Source organism: Sesamum indicum, linkage group LG8 (genome assembly GCF_000512975.1).
Source record: "Sesamum indicum cultivar Zhongzhi No. 13 linkage group LG8, S_indicum_v1.0, whole genome shotgun sequence".
NCBI lineage: Eukaryota > Viridiplantae > Streptophyta > Magnoliopsida > Lamiales > Pedaliaceae > Sesamum > Sesamum indicum.
The window spans coordinates 54,875-67,237 of record NC_026152.1 but is presented as its reverse complement, the minus strand read 5'-3'; the positions used below and the strand labels follow the sequence as shown (position 1 = coordinate 67,237).

At 39.3% G+C, this 12,363-nt stretch overlaps 2 protein-coding genes across 4 annotated transcripts; one reads left to right on the top strand and one right to left on the bottom strand.

Annotated features, from left to right (window-relative positions):
• On the top strand, positions 283-1,737 carry LOC105167226. The gene has a single exon (XM_011086851.2). The coding sequence runs from the start codon at positions 624-626 to the stop codon at positions 1,575-1,577; it is 954 nt and encodes a 317-aa protein (XP_011085153.1). The 5' UTR covers positions 283-623; the 3' UTR covers positions 1,578-1,737.
• On the bottom strand, positions 5,136-8,005 carry LOC105167225 (pentatricopeptide repeat-containing protein At4g20090-like). Of its 3 annotated transcripts, none has more exons than XM_011086849.2 (3): positions 5,615-8,005; positions 5,443-5,520; positions 5,136-5,328 (listed from the first exon to the last, which is right to left on the bottom strand). In XM_011086849.2, the coding sequence occupies exon 1, from the start codon at positions 7,762-7,764 to the stop codon at positions 5,770-5,772; it is 1,995 nt and encodes a 664-aa protein (XP_011085151.1). In that variant the 5' UTR covers positions 7,765-8,005; the 3' UTR covers positions 5,136-5,328; positions 5,443-5,520; positions 5,615-5,769. The 3 variants fall into 3 exon arrangements, with proteins under 3 accessions (XP_011085151.1, XP_020552174.1, XP_011085150.1); XM_020696515.1 differs by having other exon boundaries at positions 5,642-8,005; XM_011086848.2 differs by having other exon boundaries at positions 5,136-5,520.

The window sequence follows — 12,363 nt, the reverse complement described above, 5'->3', positions numbered from 1 at the left end:
CTCAAACAAGTTATAATTTGATTTCGCCATTACTGCATTAATACCATACTATTTGCAATTCTCAGGAATTATTTCAATGTTTTTAAAATTATATTGCAATCTATTTAGGAATAAATACAATTTTGATTTCAAGTCAAGTCATTTATGAAGATTTGGTTCTTAAATAATTAAGGTCCTTAATTTTTTTATTTTTTTGGGTATTTAACTCTTCAACTAAATTCATTAAAATTTAATAATTTGAGAATTAAAATTACAACTTGAGATTGTTTTAAAATCAAAACCGCATAAATTGTCCCTTTATTTAACATAACATCAAATTAAAATAGTTAACTTGGGCCTTCACATTATTAACTAAAAGAAACATAAAAAACAATTACTTCATCCCCCTCCTTTTTCTTAATTGAAAAGTTTACGTATACCGATATTGCAATCTGTCTTCTCCGGCGCTCATCACAACCACAACACCACCGTCTTTTTTTGTTTCTCTTTCTTCTTTTTCCAACCCCTCTCCGGATCTGCTGCTGCAACCCCCCCCCCCCCGCCCCTCCAAACAATTCATTCTCCATTTTCATTCATCTGTCTCAAATAATTTGTTTAGAAAAAAGAAACCCATTTCCTTAAGGATGGATCTTGGTGCAGAAGAGCTTCAATTCTTGTGCATTTCCGACATCCTCAAGGAATCAATTTCCATCCCCAAACAGTCTCCAAAAACCTTTTCCCTCGTAACTCTCACCTTAATTTTCCCTCTCTCATTCGCTATTTTAGCTCATTCTCTCTTCACCCACCCTATCCTCTCAGAGCTTCAAACCGACCCCACTGCCCCTGCCTCCGATTGGACGAAGCTCCTCATTTTCCAATTCTGCTACCTCATCTTCCTCTTTGCCTTCTCCCTCCTCTCCACGGCCGCCGTCGTCTTCACCGTCGCCTCCCTCTATACCTCCAAGCCTGTCTCTTTCTCCTCCACCATTGCCGCCATCCCTACAGTTTTCAAGCGCCTCTTCATCACCTTTTTATGGGTTTCTCTTTCCATGCTAGTCTACAACATTGTCTTATTGGGGTTTCTTATTCTTCTCATTATTGCCATGGACATGCAGAATATTTTATTGTTACTATTTTCAGTGATGGTTGTGCTCTTGTTGTTTTTGGGCATCCATGTTTATATAAACGCGTTATGGCATCTGGCCAGCGTTGTGTCTGTTCTGGAGCCTGTTTACGGTTTGGCTGCCATGAAGAAGAGCTATGAGTTGTTGAAGGGAAAGATTGGCATGGGTTTTGTTCTTGTTTTCTGCTACTTGGCTGTCTGTGGGGTGATCAACATGTTTTTTGGGGGAATTGTGGTCCATGGCGGCAATGATTACCGGGTGTTGACTAGGATTATGGTTGGCGGTTTCCTTGTTGGCTTATTGGTGATTGTGAATCTCGTGGGGCTGTTGGTGCAGAGTGTATTTTACTATGTCTGCAAGAGTTATCATCATCAGGGGATTGATAAGAGTGCACTGTATGATCATCTTGGCGGATATCTTGGGGAGTATGTGCCTCTCAAGAGCAGCATTCAGATGGAAAACTTGGATGCCTGATGCAATAGTTATGTTCTATAATCAGTACAATATATACAATTCGTGTAGCTTTCATGTAGAAGAGAAGAAATATATAAAGTGAAGTTTTGTTAAAAGGTGAGTGTTTTGGGATGCTTCTATCGTTTGTTGCAATAAGAACTGGAGGTGGTCCTTGATCTTATTCTTTAATGTTATCTGCCTTATTTTAGTTTTTAATGCTTGATGTTAAAAGGTCGTTCGTTTGCTTCATGCCAATAATCATTTTGTTGGATGTAAGAAGTTCAACTGCAAATAGACCTGCAATCTTGAAAAACTTGCAACTTGGCAGTGATATCTAGGCTAAAGTTTATATCATGTTTCGGCTTCTCTCACTTGGAACTAATGGTAGTTTAGTATTCATTAGTTGGATTAAATTTTCAATCTTTGTCATTGTTTTGTCCAACATTCAGATTTGGGTTATTATTGGCAGTGAAGAAAATTTTTAAATGAGAACCAAATGGGGAAAAGAAAAAAGAAACAAGACAAGAACTACCCTGTTTCTGTTGTTACCAAGACTAAAACTCTGTTTACGATGCTAGATAGCTTTGGAAGGGCATGACAGAAACTAATACTATTGGGGCAGTTTTGAATCTTTTGATCCATGGCCAGAGTGATTGCTATTTGTCTTCCTAAAATATCTCTTTTACCAAATTTTCTTCTTTTGCCCAACATAGCTGAGCTTTTTCATTGGCGCTATACGAATTAAACTTGATGAAAGCACATGGTATCGAACTTATACTAAAGGGGTTTTCTGTTATTACAGTGTCAAATCCTAGTGTTGTCTTGTTGATATTGTTGGTGTGCATTATCTTCCTAATAAATTCTCTGTTCTAATGATTTTGCCTCTGAGATATAGAGGGATCTTAACCGTTGAATTTATATAATTCCAGTAACATGTTTCTCAGCTTACTTACCTGTGCATAAACTAGCTAGGACATGATGATAGTTTGTGACTTTTGCATCTGACGGCTTTCTTTGTTAATTGACTCTGTCATCCAGAAAAGGAAATAAAAAAAACACACATTTTGCCGGTCCTTGCTATTATATTGGTTGTGAGAGTGAAACAGATAGTTTAGTTCTCTGATAACTTTGTCAGCTCTAAAGACATTGATCATTGATGGCTAGAAAAGGATGAAGTAAAATGACGAAGATCTCGTGCTTGAGGTTTCAGTTTGATTAAGTAATGTGGGTTCAACTGAAAACTTTTGGTTTGCTGCTAATAATAATATGGATATTGATAACTCTGCAATTATAATGATTTTATAGCAATTTAATCTTCCTTTTTAAGCCAAAAATTCCTAGTTATGTGATTTTATTGCATATTCAGCAAAAAGGAAGATTACAAGGGCGTTTCTGCAAAATTGACAAAGTGCGCCCACGCTTAATGGAGTAGTCAACCCGGGATAAGGATAAGCACGAACGATTTCCCCAAGAGATAAAGGAATCAAGTGTTTAGATTTAGAAAGGATTCTTTTAAGCTTATCTTTTGTAATCTTTTTACCTTTTTAAAGTTTATCACATATCTATCCCCCCACTACATCTAGATTCGTAGGGAACTTTTATTATAAATAGGGGGAATCTCTTCATTAGAAGACATTCAGTTTTTATCTTAGAACTCTATAGAATTCTCTGTTCATCTCTTCTCTTTTATTTTATTTTACTACCGGAATTAATGGAATTCCACTTTCTAATGTGTTCTTCCATTAATATGTCCGGCTAAATTCCTTATTTCCTGGTTAAGGTATGGTGATTGCTTGATTTCCATTATATTGTGAGATCTAATCTGCGTTCTACACTTGTCAAGCAAATATTCATGTTATTCTCTGTGCTTTAATTACAAGTGAGATCTAATCTGCGTTCTACACTTGTCAAGCAAATATTCATGTTATTCTCTGTGCTTTAATTACAAACGTCTGATTTATGAATGATTCAGCCGGTTGTTCATTATCAAGAAGGTTTGCTTAGCTAATTGGACTTTATAAATCCGTGTAATTGTTTATTTATGTTTATTTAGTTCAATGCTTAGTAGCAACGTAGCATAATTGGTTATGTCACAGTATTTAGTTATGTTATGAGGAATGCATGATTTAGTTTAAACGAATTGTCCTCGTAGGAGTTTGTTGATTAGAATCAGGCCTTTCTAACTCTTAATGCTGTTAATAGATTAAATCTTGTGGACATTCCCAAGGTTGTCTGTTAATTAGAGATCTAGCCAACGGTCGTACCTTGGCTAACGAAAAGGTAAGGAAAGGTGAGGTTGTTAGGTCGTACCAACGATCATAACTGGTTTATTTGTCCATACATGTGTTATTCTTGCATCAATGATCAACTTACAAGAATCAAGTATAATCCTAGCCTTAACCGGAAAATCTCCCTCATATATCTCCACCAGGTATTTTTAATTATTTATTTAGTTTTTGATTATTTCTTTTTACCATCAAATCTCCCCCCATTATTTTCTATTTCTCTTAAAGAAATCAACTTAAAGCCAATCCCTGTGGATTCGACCCTACTCCCACTTTCACAAGTGTTGTAAGAATTATTTTTGGTGACTTCGACACTCATCAGATATTTTTTGTTTTTGCGGTGTCTTGACAAAATATTTGTTTTTTATTTGAGAGGGCCGAGGGAATCTGTTTGCTAACTCTGCGATAAGTCGGTCATGAATGGGCTGGAGAAGCGCTGATGTATGTAACAGGTGTGAGGCTCTAACTGCCTTTTCTGACGTGACGGTAGTGTATTGAACAATTGGGATAGCGACGTGCTGAAACAGACACAGCATGTTTATGAATTTGACGAGTTGTTATAATTTTATAGTTTTTAGTAGCAACAGCAGTAGTAGTTGGCTAGGCCTGCGAGAGGAAAAGAGAAAGCTTTATGAATAAGGCGGAGTTGAGTGACTAGTGAGCCAATGAAAATGCCTGGAAACTGCGCTTAAAGAGGGGTTTTTTTAAATTCGCGTGGTTCAGACAAGCAATTTAGCTACTGGCCCAAATGTGAGCCTGACGAGAAGCAACAAACCACGATTCACTGACTTAGGGATCACATTACAATTTGTAACGAATAAGTGCCATTTTCATTTCCCTAAGATCCAAGACTCACAGTCCAAGTGCATACCCCGTGAATCCATACTTACAAAACGACCCAAATAAGTACAGTTAGAGCCCAATTTTCTGTACACCATACACTCAAATATATAGCATGTACGCATTTTCTTCGCCATATAAATGCCAAGAAAAGCAACTCCATATTAATTGGGGGACCAAAAAAGATTAATAAGATCAAATTTAAAAACGAGAAAAAAGCTTTTTCCAGGTACTACGACAGAGTAAATGAAAGAACAAAATTATTTACTATTGATATAATAAAAGTAAATTCAAGAAAGCTGAACAACAAAGACTTTCTCCTGCTGTAGGTTTTCTCAAGTCAATATGATTGCTCCAAACAAGAACATTATACAATAAATAAAATCAACTCAACTTGGAAGGATCAATCACTACAGTGTTGAGCATGCTACTCTTCCTCTAATTTTCTAGAATGGGGGCAATTCAAGTAAATCACCATCCAATAATTAAACTATGAACTACAGGCACCATTACACAAACTTTTCCATGTTTAAAAAATTCCTGTTTGTTATGGAAAACACCAGAGGACAGTACAAAGTGAATAAGAACAAGGCTGGTTTTACCACAGAGTGAATTTTTAGCTTGCCCAATGCATTTTCCAGCCCCTCCTGCACATTTCATAAGTTCAATAATTGCTATAAGGCTGATGAAGGTATACGGCAGTCTTCAGAAGTGCTTTACCATAACCAGAAAAGATAATGATATCAGTACACCTGTTTCACCTTATCAATGTCTATTTTGTATGTAGTGACATGGGGATATTTCAGACTCAGCTGCCTGATTTCAGGGGATAACACTACCTGTAAAAATTTCAAATCATGAATAGATCACAAACAAGTTTGAGTTAAGAACCAGATTGTACTGTGATGGAAGTAAGAAGTTTTAATAACTTACAGCGACTACACCAATCAAAGTTTCTACCTTTTCCAGGAAATTAGCAGCGAGTAAGGAAGCCCAAGAACCGGTACTCCAGAAATAAAACTAATAATATTTTTGAAGGGCACTCTGGAGTTACAAGTCATACCCGAAGAAAAGTTTCACACATCAACTCAGAAGAATAATTCGACCCAACACTTGTTAATTACTGCTAGAATTTTCTTTGGTTTACAGATCTCTCGAACAACTTTCTCCCAAGTGGATACTTTCGGGTGCAAAAAACTTTGAAGCATCACTTCTATAATTTTGGATGCTCCAACTATTCTTTGTTGTTTGTATAGCCTTAGTACTAGCTCATCTAGAAACTCTCTACCATCTTGCGGTGGATCAACCTTCTCCTTTAAAGTTTTCAAGAATATTTTGCATGTAACTGAGTCAGGATTGCAGCCTAGATCTAACATGCTATTTAAAAGATCAATAGCATGGGAAATCCTATTCTGTCTGCACAGAGCATTAATAAGTATATTGAAGGTGATTGCGTCAGGTCTGGAGTTGTACGCTTTACATAGCATCTCATTAAATAAGTGCAAACCCTGTTCTATTGACCCAGCATTGCACAGACCATGGATCATGGAACTATAAGCTACAGTGTCAGGTGTCAATCCTTTAGCCAGCACATGCTTCCATATCATCAGAGCATCTTTCAACTTCCCATCCTTACACAAGCCATGAATAAGTACACTGTAACAAACCTCATTATCCTTGCAATCCTTCTCAGACATCTCTTTCCATAAAAGAATTGCCTTATCACTCTTTCCCACCTGAAAGAAACCCCTGATCAGGGAGCTGTAAGTGAAAGCATTTGCCTTGTAGCCTACATTAATCATCTGAAAAAGAAACTCTTCAGCTTCATAAGGCTTTCCGTCTCGACATAAACCATCTATAAGAGCACTATAAACAACTGTATTGGGCTCGCATCCCTTCTCTATCATCTTGCCCCACAATTTTAATGCATCTTCAGATTTTCCTTCTCTAAACAATCCACTAATAAGCACTGAATAACTGTACTCATTTGCTCTATAGCCCCTTTCCTCCATTGCCATTAACACATGCACACCATCAACAGCTCTTCCCTGCTTAACCAGCCCACTTATAATGGTTCCATAAGTAACATCATTTGGAATAAGTTTATTTGACAACATCCGGGATAAAAGACTCACTGCCTTGTCCAGCTTTCCTTTGAGACACAACCCATGTATGAGTGTGTTGTAAGTAACCTCATTTGGAGTGCAGCCCTTCAACCCCATATTGTCGAGTAGCTTTGCAGCTCTGGCTAAGTCCCCCTTCTTGCAAAGCCCATTAATCAACACATTAAATGTTGCTGGAGTTGGAGAACACCCTTCTATTTGCATCTCATCCAACAAAGCCACAGCATCTTCAATCCTATTGTCTTTACACAGGCCATCCATCAATGTGCAATAAGTGAATACATCAGGGTCACACTTTAGAATAGGCATTTCCCTGAATAAGTCTACAGCCCTACTCACCCATCCGGACTTGCATAGCGCTTTGATCATTAAATTAAATGTCAAGACATTTGGGGAAATATTCTTCTGCTTCTTGACAACATAATCATAGAACTCCAAAGCATGACGGTACAAACCTTGTTGAATAATCACATTAAGGACAGAGTTAAAAGATTTAACAGTTTGTTTACACTGAAACTCATCTACCATTCTATCAAATAACTCAATAGCTTTAAGAGGCAAATTCGCTTTCCCACAAGCTCTGAAGATTAATATGAAATTCTTTTCAAGAAAAGCTCTTTTATCACGCTTCATCTGTTCAAGGACCATCTCCAAGGACCTGAAATCGCCATATTTTGCATGGTATTCAATAAGAGAGTAGAATGTGGAGTCACCCCGTCTGTAAGAGCCCAACTTCCTGGAATCTCTGAATATTGTATCAGAAATTGGAGGACCCTCAAAATTAGAGCGCGATTCTTGAGAACAGGTACCATTCCTATGCCGAAGCTGGGGCTCAGGACTTTCATTCAAATGCTGAGCAGTAGGAGAGGGCTTTGCAGAGAAGAGTTGACAGTGAGACTTACTAGGTATAAAGAAGAGCCTGAGAGTTGAGCACTTTTCCTTAGATGTGGAGATGGGCATTCCTCTAATTACGGGTTTCACTGACAAAAACCGAGCTCTCGCGGAATCTACTCCAGAACCACATTTTTTTGTAGCAGAAATTCAATTAGGTTTAGATAGGATGGTTTGGAGAGAAAGGACCGAAAACGCACTGTGGGGAAGAAAGAACCATGTTTTGAGCTGGGAAAGTGACGTGGCTTGGTCCTAATCATCCCAAAACCTGAAATCGTATAACTTGGGCCGTTTTCGAGAGCATCACGCTAACGGAACCCAAAATCTGCCCACTTCGTTAAGAGCACTCACAGTAAGAATTAGCTAGCAACCGTGCGAAGGTATACGAGTATTGTTGTATTAACAAAAAATAAATAATAAAACTATGAATAGTTCCATTTACGTTTAATAATTTACAAATAATCTAAAATAAAATCTAAAGTAATTAATACTTATAAAAGTTCAAAAATATATGGTATATTGAAATAAATTTATATTATTTGACTAAGTAAATTTATCTAAAAAATTGAGTGAACCTTTGGAGGAAGATAATCAATGGTACACTCATCTAATGTAAATAAAAAATAGAAAATAATTTTGATGTGTGCGATTTTAGCGGGGGTTCAAATTTTTTGGATCTTGATGTAGGATTTGGGTTGATTGAGTGAAAGCTCTTGAGAAAGAGAACCTGCAAAATAACACGTTAGCGTTATGATGCTTAAGTTAGTCCCGAATTTAAGAATGAATAAATATAGAAATAAATTATGACGAAAAATTATGATAAAAATAAGAATTTTGTATGCAAGAGCACGAATTGTAGAGTGATAAAGTAAAGTTAGGGAATTTTTGGATTGTAGAAGGGGGAATCCGTTGAGGGGTGCCCCCATATTTTAGAGGAGGAGTCCCTCTATAACAAGAGTCCTAGGCTCTGCGTATGGCGAGGAAGGCGGGATAAGGTTGCACTTTATCTGCTTTTTGAGTAGCAAGTCTTCGGATGAGGGAGGACTATTTCCTTGTGAAGATTCCTGCCTCGCAGGGAGTCCTCTTGGGGTGAGGAATCTAGGTTTTTTAGGGCACCTTCCTTCTCTTGGGTTGGACTTGGAAGGAAACAACAGGCTTTCGTACTGGACCTCCTTCTTGGGCCAAGATTGATGAGGTGGGCTTCATCCTTGAACAAACTCTGGTGTGGGGGGGCCTTCTTCTTGGGCTGAGCCTACTGGGTCTCCCTCTTGGGCTGAACCATGCTGCAGGGTGCTTCCTTCTTGCGCTAAACCCAGCGCCCTTGGGCGGGCTACCTCTCCTCTGGACTGGTGGGCCTGACTTGGGTTTAACACTTCGTCTTGGACCATACCCATCAAATTTAAATATTATTAGATATCAAAATGAGATTTATATTATATTACCAACTAGTTAATTATTTTACATAACGATAACAATATAGATATATATATATATCTAAATTTAATTAAAAATAAAAAATATTCCTGATGCGTGTGATTTTAGCACATGTTTAAAGTCCTTGGATTTTGATGTTGAATTTGAGCTAATTGAGTGAAAGTACTTGAGAAAAAGGACCTGCAAAACAACACATTAGCACTCTGATATTTAAGTTAATCTCGAATTTAAGAATAAATAAATATAAATATAAATATAATATAATGAGAAATTATGATAGAAATAAGGATTGCGTAAGTTAAAACACGAGTTGAAAGTGAGAGAGAGCTCAAGAGAGTTTCCAGATTGTTGAAGGGGGGCCTGTTGAGGGGTGCCACCCATATTTATAGAGGAACCCTTCTTCAAAGGGACTCTGGAGAGAACTGTGTATCCGAGAAAAAAGGTGGGATCCCGGTGGATAAAGTTGCACGTTATCCCCTTTTTGAGCAGCACGTCTTCAGATGAGGAAGGAATCCCTCTTCGTGAAGACTCTTGTCTTGCAAGAAGTCCTCTTACGCTTAAGAGTCCAATTTCTTGAAAGCACATTCCTTTTTTAGGGCTGGCATCAAAAGGGTGCAACAGGCCTTCGTACTGGGCCTCCTTCTTGGGCCAAGCTTGATGAGGCAGACTTCTTTCTTGGATAGATTCTGGGGTGGTAGGCTCCTTCTTGGTTGAGCCTAGTGGGCTTCTCTCTTGGGTCGAACCTGCTACTACAGAATCTTCCTTCTTAGGCTAAGTCCAGCACCCTTGGGCGGGCTAATTCCCTTATGGGCTGGCGGGCCTGATTTGGGCTTAGCGTTTCTTCTTGGGCCAATTGATTTTGATTCATACCCATCATTCAGTCTCTCCCACTCTAAGGAAGAAGGATGTCTCTTAGCTCCTTAGAGTAGAGTCCTTGTATCATCAGAAGAAGGAACCCATCTTCATTAGCCTGGCGTCTTAAGGAAGGAGAGTGCTTCCTACCTCTTAGAGTCCCTGTAATCTGAGAAGGAGGGATCTGTCTTCGCTAACCTGGTGCCTTCCTTTCTCTTAGCATGTTGCAGACTCTTGGAAAAAGTGTATCCTCAGCCTTTTATCAGGCCGGTTTGATGGCTGTAATTATAGCAGGCGAGGTGCGTTCCTTTGGTAACTGCAACAATCACGTTTGGTGACTTCTCTCCCACACGCGTGGTAACCACCCTCACTCTAGCAGTTACCAGGGAACGTGGGTTAAAAACTCCTCCATCAACAACTTTTGGTTTCCTGCTCCTTCTTTCAAAAAGTTTTCTTTGAGGCACTAGGATCTCCCTCCATTATTCATTCCTTAGAGTTTCGTCGTTTCTTCAAGAATGTCTACTTCCAACAAGTCTCTATGCTTCCTTAAAGAGACTTTCTTGAGCAATGATCCCTCTGAGGCGACTTTCAAGAGGGCAAACTCTGTTCTGCCTCGTTTTGGAAGGGGCCAGAGGAGGAGCCTGAGGCAGACCACCACTGTTGCCCGTTGTTTAATAGATGAGGACACAAATGAATAAGGTCCCCGCCTGGGGAGGCATGGACGCTTGAGTGTTCTTCTAAGGATAAGACATCTGGGCCTCCTTCAGGAGAGGAAGAAGGAACAATCCTTGAAGGAGAGGAAGAGAGGGTTCCTCAGTTACCAACAGACTGGGGGCCTTCCACTCTACGAACCTCCTCCATAGGCCAACTTCTTCAAGAGTGCTATGTTCCTCCTACTTTTGTTATATATACCCCTTTTTCCGATGAGTCACCCTTTTCATCCTCCTCCTAACTGTTTATATTTTTTCACTGCATAACTACGACCGGTTCTACATTTTCCTATCCCTCTGTTTTATTCTAAGTTTGCAAAGATTTTTCAAGTCCCTCTAAATCAGTTAACTCCAAATTCTTTCAAGATTTTGACTGGATTTTTTATAGTTCTTCGTTTCCATGGACATCCTGTAACTGCTCATCTTTTTGCTAATGTTATCGCCTCATAAAGGCTTAAAAAGGGTTCTTTTGTTTCGTCTCCCGATAGGAGTTATCCATCTTGCATCCCCCACATCCTCCTAAACACCGGAAGAATAGTTATTTTTTCATTCTCCCCCCTCATGCTTGGTCTTTCCCAAAACAATGGATCTGCGAGACTCTTCCCCTGCGTATGCAGGACCAAGGACAACAATATTGTCCTCCTTATTCAAAAAATTGAATGCGTCCCCTTATGACTGTCAGTCCTTAATTGATGAGAGGTTGTTGGGGCACTTCAGGTTGGCCCCTAAAATGGAGCCCCCTTGGGGGATTCCTTAGGTATTTTATTTTTTTTAGTTCTTGTGTCATTGCATTTCATTCTTTATGCTTTCTTGAAGTGTTGATCCTCTTTGTTTGTGTGTAGAGAACATAATGTTCAACAATCTTATGAAGGATCACGTAATGGGGGGTTGCACTGGTGGGATCCCAACTCCAAAGTCTTTCAAAGGGGCTCCTGCTTCTAGTGATTCAAGAGGCAAACGACCTTCCTCCTTCTCTCCTGGTCTAGTAGCTGGGAGTTCCTCCAAGAAACCTCACACAGGCTCTATGGGGGCCCTCCTTCCCACATTTCCTCCATGTCTCCTCTAGTTCCTCCTTCAAAGGAAGAACATAGATACCCCTCCTAGATCTTTCTGCGCGTCCTCTGTTTGCCTCCACAGCCACCACCTGCTCGATTAGGATAAGGAGAATGTCTCCTTGGTTGTGGATTTTAGGAAATAGGTCTTATCTCCTGGGGACAAACAACTCTTGTCTCCTCTTTCAAAGGAAGAACTGGAAAGGATGAGAGCTCTCTACATCTTTAAGGTACCCTCCCTTTTGTATTCTATTTTCTTCCTTGTGTACATTCTTCTGATAGTTCTTGCTTTTTGTAGGTCGCCTTTATCTATGAGGAACTCTCTTCTAGGCCTCATGGGGTTCATCCTATCCCACCAAACAATGTTCAAAAGCGAAAGTTGGAGGATAGGATAGAGTGCCTGGGAAGTGAGAATGCTAAATTAAGGGAACCAAGTAGGAGATGTCGAGCCGCTATTAGCAATTGGAGAAAGAGGTAAGGAAACTGCAGAAGGATGTAGCTAGCCACGAGAGCGCACTGAAGAAGGAGGTGGAGAAAGTAGTGATGTACTTCCCCCATTCTGAGGATGGAAAAAATTATCTGAAGGCCTATTAGGAAAGCCGCCTGAAGGACTTCAAGAG